This window comes from Pogoniulus pusillus, chromosome 22 (assembly GCF_015220805.1).
Source record: "Pogoniulus pusillus isolate bPogPus1 chromosome 22, bPogPus1.pri, whole genome shotgun sequence".
NCBI lineage: Eukaryota > Metazoa > Chordata > Aves > Piciformes > Lybiidae > Pogoniulus > Pogoniulus pusillus.
This window is the reverse complement of record NC_087285.1, coordinates 4,051,429-4,075,873: the sequence shown is the minus strand read 5'-3', so window position 1 is coordinate 4,075,873 and position 24,445 is coordinate 4,051,429. Positions and strand designations below refer to the sequence as shown.

Below are 24,445 nucleotides of genomic sequence, written 5' to 3'. Positions count from 1 at the left end.
AGCCCTGGTCCTGGTGGTGGGGGACACCCACAGCTACTCACACCCCATGCTTCTTTTCCAAGGGAACCAGCTACTGCTCCCTCAAGGGCTCCCACTCCTGCTCACTTCAGCATGCCCAATAAAAGTAACAGCCAGAATCCTCTTCCTGGCTGGCAAAACCCACATCAGCAGGATGGAGGACTTGTCAAATTCCAGAGTGTTTTAAGTCACCAGTTCAATACTGAGAGAGTGATGGTGTTGGTTTACTGCAGGAGACCTTTAACTGCCTGCATGCCTGCCAGCTTGATTACTGTGCTGAAGGGAAAGGATCAAACTCATCAGTCACCTTCACCCAAAACCCACACCCCACCAAGGCTACAGCTTTCAAAGCTGGAAAGAAAACAGACTCTTAAGGTTTAATGGAATCTACTGGCCAAAACAAATATTCTGCATTAATTCCTCAGCAGTGAGATGAATGAGAGGAGGAAGTGCCATATTACATTGCAATCTATTTAACTGGGACACAGCCAAGCAAATCCTGTGACTGGAATGAATGCTCCAGCCAAGGTATCAAAATAAGTCATTGTAAATCCCACCCTTCAGACACACGTCAGGGTTCAGGTCCCTCTTGGGAAGTTACTCTGGTTTCACACAGGCAATAAAGTATCTGGAGGAAATCTTATCAGATACTCCTGCCAAGGAGCAGATGATTACAGCTCCCACATTCCTGATTCCCTCTTGTTTTAATGAAGTATCCAACCATCAGCAATTCCCTCAGTTCCCCCTCCACTGGCTACGTGTCAGCAATTCCACTGTTTGACCCTGGGTGTCCTGGTGGGCAATAAGTTAGCCATGGGACAGCAATGTGACCTTGTGGCCAAGAAAGCAAATGGGATCCTGGAGTGCATTAAGAGTGGGGCCAGCAAGTCAAGGGATGTTGTCCTCTCACCTCCACCCTGCCCTAATGAGAGCACATATGGAGTACTGAGTCCAGATCTGGGGTCCTCAGTTCAAGAGGGACAGGGATATTCTGGAGAGTATCTGACAGAGCCTACAAGGATGATGAAGGGACTGAACATTTGTGTGTGAGGAAAGGCTGAGAGACCTGGGGCTGTTTAGCCTGGAGAAGAGCAGCCCCAGAGGGGATCTGAGCAATGTGTATAAGTATCTCCAGGGTGTCAAGAAGAATGGGCCAGGCTCTTCTCAGTGGTCACCTGTTAAAGGACCAGGGGCAGCAGATACAAACTGGAACCCAGGAAGTTCCACCTCAGCATGGAGAAACTTCTTTGCCCTGAGTGTGCTGGAGGCCCTGACACAGGCTGCTTGGAAAGGCTGTGGAGGTTCTTGCTCTGAAGACTTTCAGGATCCATCTGGATGTGTTCTTGTGTGACCTGCTCTAGGTGATCCTGCTTTGGCAGGGGGATTGGACTTGATCTTCAGAGGTCCTTTCCAATCCATACCATCCTACAATTCTATCAAACACAAAAAAGGGGCTATTGCTTTTCTCCTGTTCCTTCAGCCTGAGCTGAAGCTTTAGACTGAGGCTGCAGAAAGAAAAGTGAAGATCACATCTTCTCTCTCTTTCAGAGGGCATCTGTTGATGTCCCAAGCCAGAGGCCTTAGCTGTTGAGTTGTAATTGCACACCAGGGGCAAGCACTGGGTTGAAAGCACAGCTCTGCAATCAAGCAAGATCAATAGGCAAATCAAGACTTCAGTGCTGGCATCACCTCGCTGCCCAGGACAGCTCTGCCAGCTAGATGGGATTCTGCAGCACAGATAGATTGGCTAGGGCTGGGTGCTAGGTTGGACTGGATCACCTTGGAGGTCTCTTCCAACCTGGTTGATTCCATGATTCTACTTGACAGCAAACAGGCCATGGGGAAAGGTGCTGTTAGCAATCACATCACCAACGGCAGTTGCCACAAAGTCCTCTCAAGCCACGGCCGAGCTCTCACTGAGCAATGCTCCACACCAGCATCAGAGCATTTCCAGCTGCCTCCTGGGAACAGCCCTCTGGGCAACAGCTCCTTCTTTTGTGTTCCATCAGTGCCTTGAGGCAGTGGCTGCAGCCAAGACCGAATGAATCCCCCTCCTGGTAGGGCAGTCCCACTACAGTCCACCCAGTGTCAACAACTGCAGGGACAAGCATGTCCCTTGGCTTTGCACCTCTGGCTCTTTCCTCATTTGCCTTCTCTACCTCTTGCTTTCAACAGCCTATGGGTATGTGGGCTCAGAACTCAAGAGCTGTCTGTGGATGTTGTTATTCAAAGACCTACTGGGAATCCATCCTTTGTGGGGAGACAGTAACAGGGACATATCTCACCTGTGAAACAAGCATATCTTTCCCTCCTGAAGTCTTCCTACCCTTGGAAACCAAATCATGGATCAGATCTCCCAAAAGACAAGCAAAGAAGTAGAGCTGCACCACTGAAGGCCTGTCAAACCCATGTCACACAGGCATGGTGACAGGCAACCAGGTCTCAGCCCACACATTTATGGTGGTGAACACCACGGACATGAGAGGCAGGCAGTCAGTCCTCTACCACAGACACGGAGACTCTGCAGCTGCCAACAGAGCCAAAATGGATTTGGAGGCCATGAACTGACTTTGTGCAGTCAAGACACATTAAACACATGACCAATGAAATACCTTTCATTTAACTTAGATAAGAGGTTGGATAAAAATACTTCACTTCAGACAGATCAAGCACTTGCCACTTCTCCACCAAAGGGCTGGGTTAACACATCTGACATCAAGCCTGGCAACACCAACATTGCCTTGGCATTGCTCTAAGGTCTGGCTTGGAACAAGATCTATGAGCCTCTGAAGAACAAAACCTGTCTCCAGTTAGAGGAAATCTTATGTCTATGGGTTACACAAGGTGCAGTTACTAGCTGGGCCTTAAAGTCAGCTGTAGTAGGAGAATCACAGAATGACTGAGACAGGGTGGAAGGGACCTTTGGAGAGCATCTACTCCAACACCCCTGACAGAGCAGGCTCACCTAAAGCAGGCTGCACAGGTCAGTATCCAGGTGGGTTTTGAATGACTCCAGAGATGGAGACTCCACAGAGTAAAGAAGTTCATCCTCACATTTCAATGGAACTTCTTATGTTCTAGTTTGTGCCTGTTACCCCTTGACTTGTCACTGGACACCACAGAAAAAAGCCTGGTCCCACTTTCCTGACACCAACCCTGTAACTATTAGAATCTCAGAATCAAGCAGGTTGGAAGAGAGCTCCAAGCTCATCCAGCCCAACCTAGCACCCAGTCCTGCCCAGTCAACCAGACCATGGCACTAAGTGTCCCAGCCAGGCTTGGCTTCAACACCTCCAGGCACAGCCACTCCACCACCTCCCTGGGCAGCCCATTCCAATGCCAATCACTCCTTCTCTGGCAAGAACTTCTTCCTAACATCCAGCCTGAACCTCCCCTGGCACAGCTTGAGACTCTGTCCCCTTGTTCTGTTGCTGTTTGTCTGGCAGCATAGCCCAACCCCACCTGGCTACAGTCTCCCTGCAGGTAGTTGTAGAAAGGAATGAGCTCTGCCCTGAGCCTCCTCTGCTGCAGGCTGAACACCCCCAGCTCTCTCAGCCTCTCCTCATAGGGTTTCTGTTCCAGGCCTTTTACCAGCTTTGTCACCCTTCTCTGGGCACCTTCCAGCACCTCAACATCTCTCTTGAATTGAGGAGCCCAGAACTGGACACAGCACTCAAGGTGTGGCCTCAGCAGTGCTGAGCACAGGGGCAGAATAACCTCTTTGGTCCTGCTGGCCACACTTCCTGATCCAGGCCACGATGCCATTGGCTCTGCTGCCCACCTGGGCACATTCCTGGTGTACCTTCAGCTACTCTCTACCAGCACCCCCAGGTCTGACGAGAGCTCCCTCAGCCTTCTCTTCTCCAGGCTAAGAAGCCCCACGTCCCTCAGCCTTTCATCATAAGAGAGATATTCCAGTCCCCTGATCATCCTTATGGCCTTTTGCAGTTCCCTGTGCTTGAACAGGGAAGCCCAGAACTGGACACAGCACTCCACATAAGGCCTTCTCAGGAGGATTTGACTGCTTTCAGCAAACATCCCCCAGCCATCCAGTGACTTCAGCAGCAGGCTACATTCAAAGCCTGCTTCTCTGCAGGCTGTAGGCTCAAACACACCAGGGACTGTTGCAGAGACTAGCAAAGCAGTCTGACTTCTGCAAGACCAGCAGGCAACAGGAGACTTCTTACCTCTGTGTGGAATTTGTTGTCACACAAATACAACGACGTATTGATTGGTTTGAAAGGTTCAAAGTCAATGTTGACTTTCTTCTCTTTTCCTTCTTCTGTCACAATTGTTCCACAGTAAACAACCAGACCATTTGGAGGTACTACAAAGGACACAATGCAGTTTTAGATCACCCAGAAGCATTGCAACCTGCACTGTCAAAAGCTAACTAAAGCCCTAAGACTAAAGGCAGAGTTGAAACTGAAGATCACAAGGGGTTTTTTAATATCTCATTTCCCCCACCTCATTCCCTCCCAGACCTCTACAATGAAAAGCAAAGTAATTTAGTGCACTTATGTAGCAGGAAGCTAAAAGTACCACTAGTGAAAAGACTTGCAACAGAGCTGCAAGAACACACACCTGTCTGTTAAACCCATGAGCCTGCAAGCTCCTAGAACCCAGAAAGAGCCTGAACATCCCCAGGAAGCTTTCCTAGTTCTGACTCAGTGAATTACAGCCTGACCATCACAACAAAGGCCACTTGCTAGTGGAAAGACAACCATGGTGAACTCTTTCCCAGTACTCATTTTGGATGGCCTGGGTCTACTTCCTCCCCACATGCTGGTAGCTGCCCAGTGGCACGCAGAAGTTTCTGCTTGATGGAAACCCAGTCCTGTGGAAACCCAGCTCTTAAGGCTGGCCATGTTTAGAAGAATCAGCACTGCTAAGGACAGAATCATGAACCCACTGAGTAGAGACAAGGACCAGCTTGCTATGCAGCCATCCATGGGCAGCACACCTGCAATACCAACGCACACAGGCAGACTGGGTTAGCAGAACACCTTAAGGCTGCTCCTACCCCAGGGAGCTCTGGCAGCAGGCAGGGAAGGCAGCAGTTACCTTTGTTATAGAGTTTCAGTCTTTGCTGTACAGATGTGATGGCTCCCAGGACTGAAAGGCGATTCACTCGGGATTTAATGTTGGAGGCTGTGCCAAACTCGTCCGCTAACATCTTTGCCACTCGTGAGATCTGGTCTTTGGGGGGAATGATCAAGGATATCATGCTGGTGCCATTGCTGAGGAAGGAAAAGAGAAGGGTTGTGAGCAGCCAGAACGACGAGTGGATTCATGCCATATTCCATGCACCCAGCTGTCTGCTCCCTCCTGCCCCGCCAGGGATGTTTCACCTCACTGCTAGCAGTGCAACTCCTTCTGCTAGACAATAATGGGAGAGGAAAGAAAGCAGAAGAGGCTCTCAGAGTCACTGACTGCTTTGGGTTGCAAAGGGCCTTAAAGATCATCTAGTTCCAAAAACTTGCCATGGGCAGAGACACCTTCCACTAGATCAGGCTGCTCAAGGCCTCATTCACCCTCACCTTGAACACCTCCAGGGAATAGGCAGAGACACCTCCCACTACCCCAGGCTGCTCAAGGCCTCATTCACCCTCACCTTGAACACCTCCCGGGAAGAGGCAGAGACACCTCCCACTACCCCAGGTTACTCAAGGCCTCGTTCAACCTCACCTTGAACACCTCCAGGGAGGGAGGCATCCACAACCTCCCTGGGCAACCTGTTCCAGTGTTTCCCCACCCTCATACTGAAGAACTTCTTCCTGAGATCCTGTTTAAATCTACTCTCCCTCAGCTGTTCCAGTGCCTCACCAGCCTCAATGGAAAGAATTTCTTCCTAATATCCTGTCTAAATCTCCCCTCCTCAAGCTTAAAGCTCTTCTGAAGGTTTGACTCACAATCAGACGTTCAGATTAGCCACTGCCAGGCAAGGCCTTGTCTAACCTGGGCTACTACTCTGGAACAAGCCCTCATGCACAAGCTGAGGGCTGCAAGCTCAAGGTCTGTAAGCTGTCTCCAGCAGAGATTATTTCAAACAATGCAGCCACATACTTTAAGGACATTTCTAAGCCCATTGCATTTGTTCTAAGACAGCTGGGGCTCTAGCCAGTCCACGTGCCAATTTAACACTTGGTTTTCCTCAGCTGAACACTCAACTGGAAGGATGCTTTTTGTGGCAGTCAGCCTTTCCCACTTTCCTGCTGGCACTTTGCTTTATGGAGCAGCTCACCAGCTCCAGCAGCTGCTTTAAATAAAGTGTGCTTAAGCACATGGCTGAATTCAGAAGTGTCAACCCCAGGCACAGAGTCAAGAGATAAGACCCCACAAATCACAGAAATGGATTAAGTTTTGTTTGATATTCAGGGTTTTTTTTTTCCTAGGGGTTTAAGGGTGGATCCTGCAGAGGTCTTAATCCCCCCAGCAGCCTCGTGGTGCAAATCCATCCAAAGCCAAAATGAAGATCAAGGAAGTTCCCATCTGCCTGGCAGCAGGTACCTCCCTTTTGCAACTGAACCACCCCAGATGTCTGAAGTGCTGCTTCTGCATCGTCTCAAATTTATCCCCAGACCTCATACTTCACATTAGAGTAATGGCATAAAAACCTAATACCTCATCCTGTCCTCCAACCCTCTCAAGGGCAAACCAGCTAAAGCTCTCTGAAAAAAAACCTCTGCTCAGGGTGTTCTGAGTCAGAGTCACCAACAAAGTGCTTTGCAAGCATTAAAAAAAAAGAAAGGAGTTTGCTCTTCTACATTTCTTACAGGAGGGAGAAGACCAACACAGTACCTGCCTGCTGCTGTTTCAGACTGCCATGCACCAGCATCCTGCCTGAAGTGTTTGGGCTACAGAGACAGCAGGGAAGTGCTTTTAAAAGCATCACTTCATTAGCCTCTTTACAGAAGTTGTGCAGCCCTCTTCCAAAGATCTTCAATTCAGGGCAAGTTGAAACTGATGCTGCTGGGTCAAATAAGTCCCCTGACCTTAAAGAATTAACAACTAATTGAGTTTAATATCCAAGAATCCCCATACACTCCAATCAAGAAGGTTGCAGAGAGACACTTGCAGGCATTATTCCCAGAAGGAGCTTTGAGCCATGCTGACACCTATCAGACTTGCAGGTCACACCAGCCAGGAATACTCCATATACCACTCAATTAAAGCCCTTAGCTACCCCCGTGAATGGCAGCAGCCTTAGGGGAGATCTAATGGCCCATCACTCCCAGCAGGTTCCTTTGAGGGAGAGCCTGAGCAGAATGAAAGCAGCTCTGCCTGGCTCCTCTGAAAAGCAGCACTGGAGGCAAGCTCATGCAGCTCACTTCTTCCTCTGAGAGCAGAGGTTCTCAGGCTTCCCAGGGATGAGAAAGCTCTGCACATCAGGCCTGACTTGCTGTACAAACTAAGGGCATCTCGAGGTGGGAGATGAGACTGTTCTGCCCCTTGGGCACTGCATGGCTCTGCTGTTGGAAAGGGATTTCATGCCATTTTTCTAGCTTTCAGGACAAAGGAGGAATAGCAGAGAGCAAGCTTGGGCAGCGGGTGGGAACAGCAAGGAAGATGAGGAGTGCTCTGCCAGGGGCAGCTCTTCAGGGAAAAAATGGAAAGCTATCTTCCACTGCCAAATGCAAGCCATCCCTCAAGTGCCAGAATCCCAGCATGGCAGGGCTGGAAAGCAACTCTGGAGATCACCCATCCAACCCCCCCTGCTAAAAGCAGGGCACCCACAGCAGCTTGCCCAGCAGCACAACGGCCAGGAGGAGTTGGAAACCTGCCTGCTCCAGGCCTCCAGTGCCCTCAAACCAAGTAACTTTCTCCTCCTGTTCAGGTGGAACCTCCTGGCTTCCAGTTTGTGCCCACTGCCCCTTTCCCTGTCCCTGGGCACCACTGACAAGAGCCTGGCCCCATCCTCTTGCCCCACACCCTTTATCTCTTGCTGAGCATTGCTCAGCTGCCCTCTGGGGCTGCTCTTCTGCAGGCTCTCAGCCCCATGGCTCTCAGCCTTTGCTCCTTACAGAGCTGTTCCAGGGCCCTCAGCATCTTTGTAGCCTCCACTGGACTTTCTCCAGCAGTTTCCTGTCTCTCTTGGACTGGGGACCACAGAACTGGACACAATACTCCAGCTGTGACCCCATTAGGGAAGAGCAGGGAGGCAGGAGAATCTCCTCTGACTTGATGGCCACACTTTCCTTAATGCACCCCAGGAGATCATTGGCCTTCTTGGCCATGAGGGCACACTGCTGGCTCATGGCAGACTTCTTGCCCACCAGCACACCCAGGTCCTTCTCCAAAAGCTCTTTTCCAGCAGGGCAACCCCTCCCTGTACTGGTTCAGAGAGTTATCTCTCCCGAGGTGCAGGATAAATCCCAGCTCCTGGCTTTGTGTCCCACTGCTCCAGAAAGGCTGGCATTAGCAGAGCTGCTGGCCAGAGCACAACTCTGCTTGGCATGAGCTGGCTGCCATCTGCCAAAGCCACACCTTGAAGGGGCCACCAGCCCTGGCAGTTATTGCTATGACAGAGTGTCTTATCTCAAAGGCAGTCACATGTGCCAGGCAGATCACTGTTCCTGAGGAGCACTCTGCCCAAAGCACCCTACCAGAGATAAGGCAGTGGCCTTCACAAGCCCTCCTGCTCTAACACTGCACACAAATAAATGCAAAGGCTCTCTTAGGTGATGCATTTTCCCTCAGTCAAGTCTCAAACCAGTTTAACAGCACAGTATTGGGCTTGGTCCATCCCTTGAGCCTGGATTTAGGTCTAGAAGCACCTTCCATTGCCAACATGAAGTGCAATTTTTGGGTTGGAGGTGCCAAAGCTATGTCAGACACTACTCAACTCCTGCAGAATGCAGCACAAGGGCAGGGGTGCAGCTTGCCACGGGAGCACCTACCAACATCCCAGGCTGCAGGAGCCTGGGGCTCCAGGAGTCAGCCAGCTCATCACACAGTGTCCCCAGGGACCCAGCACCTCATGGGCAATGAAGACAAACTGGAACACAGGAGGTTCCAAGTAAACACAGGGAAACAATTCACTTTGGGCATTGGAACAAGCTGTCCAGAGAGGTTGTGGGGTCTCCACCTCAGAAGGCATTCAAAAGCCACTTGAAAACGTTCCTGTGTGGTTTACTCCAGGTGATTCACTCCTGCTCTAGCAGCAGGCCAGTTGGACTAGCTGATCTTCAGAGGTCCCTTCTAACCTCTGTGATTCTGTAAAGGAAGGCAGCTGCAGCCACGCTGCTCTCTGCTGGGTACAGCTGATGCACCCAGCCAAGGAGTTCATTAGGCAGCTTCAAACTGAAGGTATCCCCTGCACTTCTGCCTCTTCCTTAGGCACACAGCCAGGATCTGGTCACTACATTACAGAATCACAGATTTAACTGGAAAGAGCTTTGAGAACGAGTCCAACACCTTCTAATTAACTAACCCTTGGCACTAAGTGCCTCATCCAGTCTCCTTGTAAACATCTCCAGGGATGGTGACTCCACCACCTCCCCAAGCAGCCCATTCCAATGCCAATCACTCTTGCTGTGAACTTCTTAATGCCCAGCCTAAACCTACCCTGGTGCAGCTTGAGGCTGTGTCCTCTTGTTCTGTCACTGGTTGTCTGGGAGAAAAGGCCAACCCCCACCTGGCTACAACCTCCCTTCAGGTAGTTGCAGACAGCAGTAAGGTTTCCCCTGAGCCTCCTCTGCTCCAGGCTGAACAACTCCAGCTCCCTCAGTCTCTCCTCATGAGGCTGTGCTCCAGCCCACTCGCCAGCCCTGCTGCCCCTCTCTGACACAATTAAATCACGTCCCACAGAGGCTGAGACCTAGCAAGACACCAGTGACCAAGATGACTGCAGAGCTCCCTCACACATCACTAAGACCACATTATCCTACCTCAAAGCAAGCCTGCACCTGTATGTGACCTTACTGGGGGACAGCAAGGTCTAAAAATCCCTGTGGCTGCACCTGCTGAATTCACCACAACTGAGACTCAAATGCAGCAGAGAGTTGTTTAAGAAGGCTGCTGTGCAAAAACAACGAGGAAGAAAACCAGGTTAGTCTGCATAGCAACACAGCTACCAGCTCTCCTGTCAGCCTTTGCAGCCATCCTGCCTGAAGAAGAGGGTAGGTATTTGTGCCAAGCCTCCTTGGCTGCTGGACCAGCTGCACATCATCAGGTTCTAGAGTACATTTGCCCTGGGGATGAAGTAGGACAAATCACACTGCCCCCCCACCTCCAGAAAGGGCCTTTCCAAAGAGCAGCCCTGTGAAGCCAGCAGGCTCTGCTGCACACCAAGCACATGGGGCACTTGCTGCCAGCCACAAACCTCCTGGCCAGCACGCTGCCAGCCAGAACTTCATTACAGGGCTGTTACAGCCAGCAATTAAGTGATCGATCCAGATTAGGGGCACTGCCCACGCCGGCAGCTTGGGATCGAACGGGCAATGAGCTGCTGCTTCCCTCTGGCACTCCCACTGCCCTGGCAGCAAGCACTGACCCCGAGCACCCCAGAGTCACAGAATGGTCTGCACTGGAAGGGATCTTAAAGATCATCTAGTTCTAACCCTCTAGGGGCAGCAACACCACCCACTAGCCCAGGGTGCTCAAGGCCTCTCCAAGCTGGCCTTGAGCACCTCCAGGGAGGGGACATCCACAACCTCCCTGGGCAACATGTGCCAGTGTCTCCCCCACCTTCACTGGAAAGAATTTCTCCCTTCCCACAGGATCCCAGTTTCAAAGCACAGTCCTGCTAAGAGCTTTCCCCTCCCTGGTTTTAGTGGGCCCAAGACAAATGCCAGCAGGCCAGCTGGGAGCTAATGCTTTCAGACTGAGCTGAGCCAGGAAGTTTTAAGCAGCTCCAGCCAGTTGCTGTCCCTATTCTGGGCTAAGGAGTGCCTGCAGAGCAGCCAGAGAGCTGCTGCTGTAACCCAAGCGTGCACACCCAGAGCCCAAAGGCTCCGAGACGTTGGCTTGGTAGGGCACAGGCAGCCCAGAGTACAGCATGTGCCACTGCACAAGGGGCTGGAGGAGACAAAACAGAGGCATTAAGGGCACCTGTCCACGCAGTACAGAGAGACGAGGGGGCAAAGCAGTGCCGACCTCTGGGGAGCTGGAAACACTTGGCTGGCTGGGTGCTATGGTTACTACTCGCACCCTGCCAGCCCTGCAATTAGCTCACATTTAACGTGGCCTGGGAGGGATCTCTAAGGTAAGAGCTGATGATCACAGCTCCAGTTCTGCTCCTGAACTGCAGCTGGGCTCTGACCTTGCTCCTACAACCTGCCAGACAGCTGTTTGGGGGACAAAGGGAAGGCAAACCAAGCATGTCTTGCTCGGGTGAGACAGCCATTTCCTTTGCTGAAGGAGGTTTGTGGGTAGCACAGCCTCTGCTACAGCTAAAACTGCAGTGTTACTACAGCTTGAATTCCAGGCACCTGCACCAGACAGAAGCAGCTTTCTCTGTCAGGGAGGCTAAGAGGACACATTAACAAGTCCTTGCAGCAAGTGGCAGTGTGTGCAGAGCTGAAGCATTGCTAACACAGCCCTGAAAAGCTGCAGGGACAGGGTTTGCCAATGCTCCTGCAAGCAGGCATCCAAGCAGCTTGACTTAGAGAATGATAGGGGTTGGAAGGGACCTCTGGAGATCATCAAATCCAACCTCCTCCCTGCCAAAGCAGGACCACCAACGGCAGGTCACACAGGAATGCATCCAGACAAGGTTTGAAGGTCTCCAAAGAAGAAGATTCCCAAACTTCTCTGGGCAGCCTGCTCATGGGGTCCAGCACCCTTACAGGAAAGATTCTTTTCATGTTGAGGTGAAACCTTCCAATGTTTCAGGTAAAAAGCATAGTGGAAGTGGGAAAGGAGCAATTCCAGGTGCCAGAAATGTCAGGTGGCTTTAGCACAGCTGCTGCAGGAAGTTCTCCAGGTGTGTGAGGAAACACAGTGCCATAAGAGATTCAGACAGGGATGGGCAAACACCTTTGCATTAATCCTTCAAACTCAATTTTTGGGGTTTATTGGCAGTCAAGAACTCTTAAAAGTTGGCCAAACCCTTGAATCCTCCTTGCCTGCACCTGCTTCTTGCAAGACCTTCCCTGCAAGCTCTTCCTGCAGAGCCCATGAAGTTATCACCCAGCAGCATCTCCCCAGGCCTCACATCACTGTGGTACTGCAGACCAAGAGGAGAGCTGCTGGGTGCTTTCCAGAAGCATGAAAAGGGATCTCTGAGAGGACACTGAGACCAGCTGGGTTGCTGGGGCAGTTCCTGTGCCACGTCTGGCACCAGGAGCAGTGCCCACTGCGTCCAGGTCTCATGGTCCAGCACGAGGAAGGCACCAGAACAGAAGGCAAGGGCACAAAGCAAGCAGTGTATCACATTTGAAGTCAGCTGCCAAGTCCATCCCATGGGTGGTTTGCCTTGCAGCTGGCAGCGAAGCCTCCTGCTCTGGGTGGCCATCTTCATCTGCAGGGATTTCATTTCTACTCTTTTGCCCATCAGAAGGAACAGCTGAGCAGATGCTCAGACCTTCAGCTGAAACCAGAAACTGGTCTAGTGCTCTTCTCCAGGACTCTTGCCATCTTGCACAGCAAAACGACCACTTACATGGCCACACACCACGCACCAAGCCAGCAAGCACCAACAGAAGCTACCCTTAAATTGGCAATCCCAACCAGAAGTCTGAGCAGGAACAGTCACTCAACCTGTCCCCTGGAATTTGGGAAATGAGCTGGCAAGGGAAAGCATTAACTCAGACTTGCTATATAAATAGAAGTTAGTGGCCCATCCTGTGGTATCAGAGGAGACCTGACAAAGAGCAGCTGAGCTGTAGCTGCTCCACAGTGAGCCATTTCACACTAACAGCACACTGTGTGACGTGGAGGACACACAGACAGGAGGAAGGTCACTCATTTTCTATGACTCAAAATGAGCTTGTGTTCACAGAGCACAAGCTTCAAGAGCCTCTTGCTTTCCCCAGCAACCAAGGGCAGCACAAGGCCTATATGTGACTGCCAGAGACTGGCAGAAGTGTGGAGCAAACAGCTTTCAGATAATCTGATCTAAGCCACATGCCACAACTAGGAAGTCTCCTTTAAAATACCTGATGCCACATCCTGTTTCAAGCAATGTTACCTTCCTGAGGTAGAACCTGCTGCTCTCCAGCCAAGAGGACCTTGGACTGAGGAGCCCAAGCTGCCTGGACAGCCAAGACTACTGAAGTTAGACCATTTCCATCACTGATACTGCCAGCTGTAAGACAGATGGCAGCAAGATCTGGTGTAATCCAAAGCAGAACTTCACCAGGCATGCAGCACAGGTCCAAGAGAAGAGAGCTAATGCTCAACAAATCCCCACAGGAGGCTGCAGGCACACAATGCTCCTGCGAAGGGACAAGCTGAGCGCACAGGCCACACAAGCAGGGGTGTAACTAATGAATATTAGAGAGTTTTCTGATCCTGCATCCGAGCAGAGATCATAGAATCACAGAATCATAGAATCAAGCAGGTTGGAAGAGACCTCCAAGATCATCCAGCCCAACCTAGCACCCAGCCCTATCCAGTCAACTAGACCATGGCACCGAGTGCCTCATCCAGTCTTTTCTTGAAGACCTCCAGGGATGGCAACTCCACCACCTCCCTGGGCAGCCCATTCCAATGCCAATCACTCTCTCTGCCAGGAGCTTCCTCCTAACATCCAGCCTAGACCTACCCTGGCACAAATTGAGGCTGTGTCCCCTTCTTCTGTTGCTGGTTGTCTGGCAGAAGAGGCCACCCCCCACCTGGCTACAGCCTCCCTGCAGGTAGTTGTAGACAGCAATGAAGTCTGCCCTGAGCCTCTTCTTCTGCAGGCTGCACACCCCCAGCTCCCTCAGCCTCTCCTCACAGGGCTGTGCTCCAGGCCCCTCCCCAGCTTTGTTGCCCTTCTCTGGACACCTTCCAGCACCTCAACATCTCTCTTAAATTGAGGGACCCAGAACTGGACACAGCACTCAAGGTGTGGCCTGAGCAGTGTCGAGTACAGGGGAAAAAGAACCTCCCTTGTCCTGCTGGCCACACTGCTTCTGAGCCAGCCCAGGATGCCATTGGCTCTCTTGGCCACCTGGGCACACTGCTGGCTCATCTTCAGCCTACTATCTATCAGTAACCCCAGGTCCCTATACCAGTGTCCTCTGGTATAGGCAGAGACAAAATTGGTGGTTTGGGGGCACTCCCTGTCCACAGAAGCCCTGCACGCAGCGGCGCTGACCTTGCTGCAGGGAAGTTCTATGCACATGCTCTTCCAACTTGAAATTATGGCCATGAAGTCCACCCACAGGTCAGAGCTGTGCCCTTTAAAGAGTTTGTGTCTGTTAATATGACAAAGCCTTCACCAAATAGGAAGTGGCTCGAGTCCACTTGAGATGCTAAATCTAGAGAGACGACAGCAGATGCAAAAGATACATAAATTTCCCTGGAAATCCTGTCAGCCTGCTAGGAAAGAGCAGAGACAAGAGTCTGGGATCCCTTCAGTGCTCCAGAGGCAATGTCATCTGGAAGCCTAGCCAAAGACTGCAGTGCCTGTGAGAACACTGGCTGAATGCTTTCCAATAAACACAGCCAACGTGCCTCGATCCAGCTGCTGCTCAAGGGCCAACAGCTTTTGGTGAGGTCTCCATCACAAAGAGGTGCAAGTCCATTCCCTCTTCAGTGGTTCAGATGGGCTCAAAGCACCTAGACTGAACATGCAACAGCAGTTAGCTGCCAGTGGGACCTTATCAATAATCCCTTGAAGCTTTGTCATGAGTGGAGATGAAAGCCACACTGTGAGCAGTACTTCGCACAGCATCGTTGCGGCGAGAGCCTCAAATCTCCTATCTCAGAGGCATTCTGCATTTCACCACATCATACCCCAGAACTCTGGATCAACAGCTAAAAGGTGACATCAACATGAGTTGTTCCCCAAAGGCTTCCAGAAATCCAAAGAAGGGCATGAAGATGCAGAAGAGATCACAGGATATTAGAGGTTGGAAGGGATGCAAAGAAATCATCCAGTCCAACCCCGCTGCCAGAGCAGGACCACACAATCTAGCTCAGGGCACACAGCAAAGCATCCACACAGCCCTGGAAAGGCTCCAGAGAAGGAGACTCCACAACCTCTGTGGGGAGCCTGTGCCAGTGCTCTGGGACCCTTACAGTAAGGAATTTCCCCTTTGTGTTGAGCTGGAACCTCCTGTGCTGCAGTTTCCATCCAGTGCTCCTTGTCCTATCCCAAGGAGCAGTGAGCAGAGCCTCTCCCCCAACTCCTGACCCCCAGCCCTCAGATAGTTATAAACACTTATTAGATCTCCTCTCGTTCTTCTGTTCTCTAGACTAAGCAGCCCCAAGTCCCCTCAGCCTCTCCTCATAAGGCAGTGATCCAGTACCCTCATCATCCTCCTAGCCCTCCCCTAGACCCTCTCCAGCAGATCCCTGTCCCTCTCAAACTGGGTAGCCCAAAACTGAAGGCAATATTCAAGATGAGGTCTCACCAGGGCAGAGTAGAGGGGGAGGAGAATCTTCCTTGATCTGCTGGACACACTCTCCCTAATACACCTCAAGCTCCCCTTGGCCTTCTTGGCCACAAGGGCACATTGCTGTGCCATAGTTATCAGTTGAGATCAGTTCCCAAGCAAAAGTAAGGCAGAGAGGACCTCTCTGGATCCAGTGCCACGTCAGCAGCACAGAAACAGCACACAAGAGGAAGGCAGGGTGGCTATGGTGGCAGGGCCAGGAGACCAAGTAATCCTTTCCTCAAGAGAGTGTTTCAGCATAAGCATTAAGTGGATGAAGTGAGCTCCTCTCCCCTGAGGAGAAACACTCCAGGTAGCTAATTCCCCCATCAGCCTTCCAATGTCACCTCTACCCTGGATAAAGGACTATCACTTAGCTGCACAGCATGAGGCCACACAGCCATAGCCACAGTGGCCAGAGCCTGAGACAGCAGCCCTGTCTATCGTCTTCCTGCAATGCTAGCAGATGAGCCAGGAAAAGCACTTTTTGTAACCAGAAACAGCCTGGAGGCTGTTAAGAGTGTCCTGAAAAGGTCCTCTGCCCTCTCACCCTAACCCACTGCCCTTCTTGATAGGGAAAAGCCTCCAGATGTCAAGCAGGCTTATCGAGTGCAAGCCGAGGAGCAGAGCACCAAAGCCACCCGGGGAGGGAGAAGAGAGCCTGTTCTCCCCAGGGCACCCTCTGATCAGCAGCAAGGGAGAGCTCCCACAGGGAGGCAGCAAATGGCTGCTTCAGCACAGGAGCCGAGGCCAGACTGCTGAGTGTCTCACCACGGGTCAGGCAAGGTAGTGCCTTCCCCTCCCTCGGCACTGCTGGCCTGCCGCCAGGATCTGCCTCCCGAGCCCAGCAAGCATCTCTCCCCAGGGACAGAAAGGAGGTGGAGGAAGAATCAGGTCACAGCCCTCCACTTCTCCATGCAGCAGAATTTGGCCAGGTATCACGTGTCCAAAAGCTGCACAGATAGCAGGTAGCAGCAGGTGCCACCTGCACAGGAGGTCAACACCAGCAGCAAATTCCATCCCAACCCCAACTGGAACCAGGTGGCCTTTGGGCAACCACCAGCACCCAGCCCACAAGCTGGCTGTGCAGCTGCAGGAGCAGATGCTGCCTGTATCCTGTACGGCTGAAGGGCACCAGACTGGCAGGAGTGGCCACTGCGCGCCCCAGAGGGAAGGTGAACCAATGGCACTCCGAAATCCTCAGATCAGAGGCAAGATGTGACCAAACCTAAGTGCACAGGCATGTTTTGAACAGGCCTCGCTGCCTGGCTCTGACCTCATGCAGAGAGCCTGGATGCCCAATTACCAGTAAGTGGAACAGACACTTCTGCACTTCAGACACTGGTGACTCACTGGGAGGCTCGCTCCTGCCACAGCTCCCCTGCCCTCCCCTCTCCCTCTCCAATTATTAATGCTCCAAGTTTAAAAGACTTGTTGCATTATGCTAATGGGCCAGTTGGGTACAAGATGTACACTGAGGGACTGAAGCAACAAATCCAGATTTGCTTGTTAAGATGTTAATGCCTCAGAGCTACACGGGAATAGGGAGGTAACAGAGAGAGGGGGGAAGAGAGAGGAAACAAATCCAGTTGCCACTAAGCCAAAAAAGTCTGTCCTCTTTTGAGGTGCTCGTTCCCATCTTCCAGCACGTCATTAGCAGGGGCTAATTCATTAGCTCTGTGTGAATGATGATGTGTGTGTGAATCACACCGCTCGCTAATGATTCACGAGGTTGTAAAGGAGGGGACCAGGCTGCTAACTACCGAGGGCTATAAAGCACCGCAGCTCCCACCTGACATGTAACCCCTCTGCCAGATCGGGTCATTCTCTGCCTCCTGCCAGTGTGTGCTCTCAGAAAAGCACTGCCTAATTGTTGCTGTAATTCAAACAGGCACAGGTACAGCAGGAAGGTAAGAAAGCCCTGGAAATGTTTTACAACTAGATGAAGGCAAGCAGTAGGATGTCACAACCCTTCAGACACTCTCTGCCTTCTCACCAGGGAGAGGGCAGCTTTGTCAGACCACCTACACCACCGGAACACAAGAGACTCTGTCTCATCAGACCTGAGAGGTCTGACCAGGCTGTTCACAGGAAATCTACACTGTTTCTAAACCCAGCACTAGGGAGTGACTCAGACAGCCAAAGCAAAGAATCAGCATGTAAGAAGCAACAGCACATCCTATGTGATCACCTGCCGCAGAGCCCAGGTACCACCTGGACTGCTCCTACTCCAGCTTCTGCAAACGGCTCCTCCTCACACTGCCAGAAGCAAAAGGCAGCATTAATATTACAGCTTTTACTTCTGTAGCAGAAAATGTGACCTCCTTTGGTAAATACCCTCAAGACAAGTGGGCTGACAAAGCACTCCTTCGAGGAAGCAGTTCAGCTTAGGTAAGAACTTAAACCCTCCCCTCTTCCCTAAAGACTCCACGCCTTAATGATGGATCATAAAGCCAAGAAAATTCCATGTGTCACCCTGCAAACACTGCTCTTGTCCCACTCGTGCTTCACCCTTCCTACAGTGTGCAAGACAGGCCTCTACCCCAAAACTGGCCCAGACCAGATTCCAGCAAAAGCAAAGGGAAACATCAGCTTGCTGTGGAGAGATCCTCAAGGCTATCCCATGACTGGCACTAGCATGACACATCAGCACTGCAACCTAATTAACACAGCACAAGTTGACAAGCCAAGCAGAACCTGGCCACAGCACTGCCCTTCAGGTGGCCCAGCTCACCCAGGCCCAGCTCATGATCTCCACCATACACCATGTCCTAAGGTGAAAGCTTCAGTTCTGCAGGAATAGAGCCTGTACCAATGGTTAAACCATTACCTGAGGCACAGCCACAACCACAACCACATCCCAGTAAAGGAGGAAGGGAAAGAGACCTGCTGCCAGCCTGGGAGCAGGGGGCTTCAGAACCAAAACACACCTCTGGCAGCACGGCTGGAACCCAGACACAGCGATGACAGAGCACAGCAAATCCTCCTCCTGAGCTGTGACATCACTTGAAGACACAGTACTTTTACTGCTACTTGCCTAGACGTGGTGGTGTCCTTAGAATCACACAAAGCAGAGTGCACCACAGTTAAGAAATGACAATCCAAGAGCTACCCCAGCACAGGTGCAACCTCAGTGCAACAAAGCCGCGGAGCAGCTGTGGGCAGCAGAAGCCACCCACAGCCAAGAGCTGCAGATACTTTCAGGAGCAACTGAGCATTTGCACTGCTCATGTCAGGAGTGACACAGCTGGTGGGTGCAAGATAACCTCAGCCTCACCAGTTCCACAGCACTCTGTTCAGGAGAAATCAGGAACAAGGCAAACTCATACAGGACATCTACTTGTAAGTGACCCCAGTTATTCCCTGCACACATCCCAGCGGCATTCTCAGCTGCAGTGAGAGGAAGGAAAACTTTCAGGTCCTGTTTGGAAAGGCTTACCAAGCTGAACAAGAGAGCAGGCCCAGACTATCTTGCTCTCCAGAACCAATAAGTTGTCCAAACATGTCTCAGCTGTGCCAACTCGTCTGGTCACAAAAGCAACACCATTCCAGGACACTCAGAACAAGGTCTGGAGATGCACAGTCCTTCCACCCACCTTCTCCTCAGCAGCCTCCTGTCCCTGTCACACATCACTGGGAAACAGTAGCAGCTTGAAGTCAACTCCAAAGCTGGGCCCTTCCATCAGGACCAGCCAGGCTCCAGATGGACTGCAGGAGAAGCCAGCTGCAAGTGATGCTTTCTGCAACACAAGCTGGGCAAATCATTCACATCTAAGCTCTTCCACCCTCGAGCAGAACTAGAATGTGATTCACTTTGCAGGAATTCCCACACATTTTCAGGCCTCTAATCCTTCCTGGTGACTTTTCTCTCGTCTCATGTTTGCTTTCTCCCATGTAGCAGCTGGAAATCTCAACCTGGCAGAACCCAAACCCCCGCAGGAAACTGCTTTACTTTCCCATGGCTCTGCAGACACCAAGACTTCCTCTTCCCTTGCCATTTCTCCATTCTCCCCCCTTGATATATTCTGTCCAGTTACAAGCAGAACCAGTTACTTGTTGAGACTTTGTTTCTGCAGATGCTCAGAAGCTGCTGATGACCTAGTTCCACTCCAGTAAACCTCAGTGGTCTTTACAGAGCCCTCCAACACACCATTCTCTTTGCCTCTTCCTCCCCTGCTCCACTGGAACAACTCACACAGGCTACTGCTCTGAACTGAAGCCCAGCCCTGCTTTTAACTTCAAGACAGCAGAAAGGTCTCGAGGGAGCAGGTTCCTGAAGGTTTTACCATTGCAAAGTAGCTGCACACCCTGCACCAGCATCTGCTGGGCTTTCATGGAGGGTCAGAAAGTCCATCTGCTCAGCAGAGGTGTCAGTCCATTTCTGAGCAGAGCCCTTGGCAGGAAGCAAGCTCTCATCTCTGAGACACTGAGAAGCTTCCCAACTGTGATTCAGATGGGACCCCTCAGGCCCAAGCCTGGAAGAAGCCTGCCAGTTGTTGCTGGTAGTTGACTTTGCCAAGCATTTACAGCTTAGGATAGCAGAAATAAGTGACCATAGCTCTGCTAACTATTCAGAACTGCAAAGACCAAAGGAACAAAGAGGGATTGTCAGTTCAACACTGACACTGGAAAACTGTGTGAAGCAACAGCAGAAAAGCCCCGAGAGAGAGAGAGAGCTGAAGGGAAAAACACAGTGGCTGATACCACTTCTACTTGAGCTGCTGCAAAATCCACAGCCAAAGACACAGCTGCAGCTTCTGGGGGGCAGAGTCTTCACCAAGACTCTGACAAAACCTAGCTGGATTGGAAGCAGGATGCCTTTGCAGGGGAGGTGCTTGAATGTCTGAGCACTTCCAGCTACCAGAGCTGAATGACAAGACTTGAGTACTCACAAGGGCTTAACATCCTTATCACCAGCCTTTTACCCTCATCATCTGGCTAGAAAGGTTAATTGCCTGTGGAACAGACGCTGGACTCCATTTGCTCTCACTCACACACTGCAGATGCCAGCTTTTTCCCCCTCTATTCTCACTGAATCACAAAGATCAACTCATTAACTTGGTAGACAGTCAGACAGTTTGCAACCCAACTTTGGAAGAGCCAGAAAGAAATCACTTCTGTTTTAGGAAGCAAGACAAAAGCTCCTTCCACTCTCTGCCAGCAGCGAAGGTTTCAGGGTGGGCTTGAAGACCTCAAAACAGAACTTCTCATTGCCTTGATTTGCCATATTCTTGCTCTCCAGAGATGAGTGAGAAAGCCAGCTCTCCTTAGCAGGGCTGGGAAAAATATCACAGGACATCTTTGCTGGGATGTTACTTGAAAGTTCAAGAAGTGGTCTTACCCTTGCTGGCCTCCAGCTGGTCAGCTTCTGGCACAGCTGAAGCTCTCATCTTCCCCCTTGGTTTTCTGACCAGACACTGCCACTTACCTCACCTACCCCAGACACAATAAAAGCATTTCCTTGTTCTTACATTCACTTAACGTTTTGATAGCATTCTGCAGACTTCATTGAGGTTTTACCCAAGCAGCATAGGTGCCCCAAGCACCACATGTGAATTGAATGCCTATCTCCAGCTTCCTCCCTTTGCCATCCCTTTGACAGACTGCAGGAACAACCAGCGCATGAAACTGGGACACTGCTGCTGGGTCACTATTAGGAGTACATGAGTAAGGGAAGGTGGAGACGCCAAGGAGTCCCTGCCCCTTCCACATCACCCTATTTAAAGGCTTTGCCCCCTAACCCACCCCAGAACAGGTCTTCCTACTTGGCAGGAAGAGGAAGGGACTCTCCCAAAGGCCGGAAAAGCCTGTTCCACTGCCTCACACCTCTTGCGCCGGGGAGCCCGACGCTGCTGGTGGCAGAAGCTGCAGCATCCCTTCCCCTGCCTCAAACCCAGGCTAGGATAATTTTAGCTAGGCCTCCCTGGAAGCACGACGCACATTTGCACATCCCCAGCATAACCTTGCTGACAGCAAGGATTGCTGGCATCAGCAGCCTTCTTCAGGTGGTGGTTGAGCAGTTAGCACACATTAAGTTAAGGAGCGGCAGTATCACACCATCAGGGATGTGCTGGATACAGAGGGCTCAGCTAAACCTCCTACATGCATTTTACTGCACCTGCAGCACCTACACCACAAAGTGAAGATGTCACAGCACCTAGGCTGCGGCCCCAGGAAGCACTCACCCCTAACAACCACCAACTCCTAGCCAGCCCTTCAGCCTCACCTCTCATCAGAGCTCTCCGACGTTCATTCTAACCCTGCACTCTGCAACATTCATCTGTCCCAAACAACGAGGGGGCTATGTGTCCTGCTACCACATGTTGAACCAGGAAGACCCCAAATGACAACTATACATTTTCAAAACACACCCCCCCCAGCTGTCTCAGTGCTGTTGCAGAGACCCACAGCAGTTTCCACAAACTGCCTGTAGCTCCCCAAGCTCTTTCAGCTTCATGGCACAAGTCATTTACGTGCTCCCCTGCTTGCTGGGACCTCCCTGCAAGTACAGTGCTGGCTGTCAGCGCCATGCCAAGGCACAGCTGAATGATCAGCCTTGGCAGCCAAAGTCCACTCTTGCAGGAAAAGAAAACTCTGCCTTCCCACTCCTTTCTCCTACACCCTCATTCCATTCAGAGCTACAGGGTGAGCTGGATTAAAAAAGCAAATAAACTGGGGAGCCCTGTGGCTTGTGCTCCTCTCCCATTTCCTCTCCTGCCCGGGTTTAGTTCTCAGCTGAACAATCCCTCTGCCCTACTCTACAGCCTAGAACAGAAGCCAGCACTAAGGACAGAAAGAGACAGCAGCTGGGCTCATGCAAGCTGTCCAAAGCCAACCTGCCTTTCGGGTGGCCACAGCGCACCTCCAGCGCTGCCCCAGCTAAAGGAACACTGGGTCAGATGAGCCCACGGAAACTGGAGCCACAAGGGCAGAGCTCCAGGAGTCACACTTCATTGTTATTTTATTGTGTGGCAGACCAGGACACTTCCTTTGCTATCTTACAGACTTAGAGCTCTCAACAGTAACTCAAACAGCTTCTTGACCCATGCAACAGGCTGCTAAGTTACCAAGACAGACACCATGTCACCATTGGCATGGGGCAGGCTGGAAGAACATCCAGCTGTTTTACTTCTGGAGGGGGAAAAAAAAAGTCCCAAATCACGGTGCAAGGATGACAGAAGTGGGATTGGAGGCTTCAAGTTTAACGGCAAGTAAACTTTGGAAGAGTTTGCTGTCGGGGAAACGGAGGGAAGCACTTTCACCGGCAAGTGAGGGGATAACAAAGAGTAAATAAGTATCAGGAAGTAATAAAGTAACTGCTGCTTGGGCCCCTGCCTCCTGCCCGTCTTCTCCTGCCTTCCCCAGCCAGCTGGCCCCTTGGGAAGGGCCCAAGCTTGCACGGGGGGCAGAGGAGCCGTCTACTCCCGCTGGAATCCGCCGTTCCCCGGTGCCAGCTGGCACGGAGCAGGCAGTGGGCACAGCGAGGCCGGGCGCGACGTGGAGTTCCGCAGGCAGCACGGGCCCGCGGCCCTCCTCCTCTGGCCGGGACAGGGACACACACCTGTGACACCCCCGCGGGGAGCTCACCCGCCGAGGGGGGTGGGGGGAGCCCAGCTGAGGAGCGGCAGGCAGGCCGAGCTCGGCGGCGGGCGCTGCCCTCTGCCCGTGCGGGAAACACGGTTACGCTTCCTTTCTGCCACTAAGCCTTCCCGGGGGGGACAAGGCCCTCCCGTCCCTCCTTGCCGAACCCCCAAACCCGCATTTCCTTCCAAGCCCGAGCCCCTGAGCGACCGCAGGAGCCCGGCCGCTTCACCACGCGGCGAGACAAAAGGGCACCGGGGCCCGGGAAGGGGCCGTCGGGCCGAGACTGAGCCTCGCCCTGCCCCCGCCCCCGTGGCAGCGGGCTCGGAGCCGACCAGGCCGGGCGGCAAACCTCTCGCTCCGGTTCCCGCTGAGATCAGGATCCCCCCTCTCCCCATCCCCCGGGCGGCCGACCCCGCTGCCCGCCGGCCCGCCCCGTCGGCCGCCATCCCGCCGCGGCCTCCCCGAAGGCGGCACAGGCCCCGCCGCTCACCCGCGGGCCGCCTCCAGGCTCTTGATGAGCTTCTTGATCTTCCAGATCTCCACGTTGCGGTCGGCAGCGCTGGGATCGTCCGCCATCTTCTCCCTCCTCCTCCTCCTCCTCCTCCTCCTCCTCCTGCTGCGGCGGCGGCGGCGGCTGCGGCGGCCTGCGGCGGGCCGGCGGCACAGACACAGCGGTTAGAGCCCCGGCCCCGGCCCGGCCCGCCCGCCGCCGCGCTCCCCCCGCCCGCCCGCGCTCACCTCAGGCCCGGTCCGGCGCGGCGGCGCGCGGCTGGCGGCGCTGACGTCGGACACCGGCTGCTCGCGCTCCCCCTCGCCGCGCTGCATGTGTTGCAATCGGCTCACATGGGGCCCCTGACATCACTTCCGGGGGGCCGGGGCGGGGCGCCGCCTCCCGGCACGCCATTGGCCGCCCGGCGCTCCGCCACCGCCCCTTTCCCGCCTCCCTATTGGCCCGCGGCGCCGCGCGGGGCGCTCTGGGGCGCGTAGTCCGCGGCGCCCGGCGGGGCGGGGCGGGGCGGGGCGGGCGCTCTCGCGAGAGCCGCGCGGCCGGCCCCGGGAGCGCTTAAAGGGCCCGCGGCGGGCGGGGGCGGCCTGGGCTGAGCGGCGCTGCCCGGGGAGCGAGCGGGGCCGCCCCCGGGCCCGGCTGCTGGCTCCGGCAGCACAGCCACACCCCCACGCGGAGTGTGCGCTCCCTCCCGGGCCCCCGCGGCCAGCCCCCACCGCGGCCAGCCCCCACCGCGGCCAGCCCCCACCGCGGCCAGCCCCCACCGCGGCCAGCCCCCACCGCGGCAGCGCTGCGCTGCGGGGCTGCGGCC

At 53.1% G+C, this 24,445-nt stretch overlaps 1 protein-coding gene across 1 annotated transcript in view; it reads right to left on the bottom strand.

The window, feature by feature from the left end:
• The window catches only part of ETF1 (eukaryotic translation termination factor 1), a 34,765-nt gene extending 11,015 nt beyond the window's left edge, over positions 1–23,750 (bottom strand). The window contains exons 1-3 of the mRNA XM_064161493.1: positions 23,620–23,750; positions 5,083–5,258; positions 4,206–4,345 (exon numbers count right to left, since the gene is read on the bottom strand). Of these exons, the coding sequence (XP_064017563.1) occupies positions 4,206–4,345; positions 5,083–5,258; positions 23,620–23,705 (402 nt within the window). The 5' untranslated portion in view covers positions 23,706–23,750. The remainder of the gene's footprint in view (positions 1–4,205; positions 4,346–5,082; positions 5,259–23,619) is intronic.
• Positions 23,751–24,445: the final 695 nt, after the last annotated feature.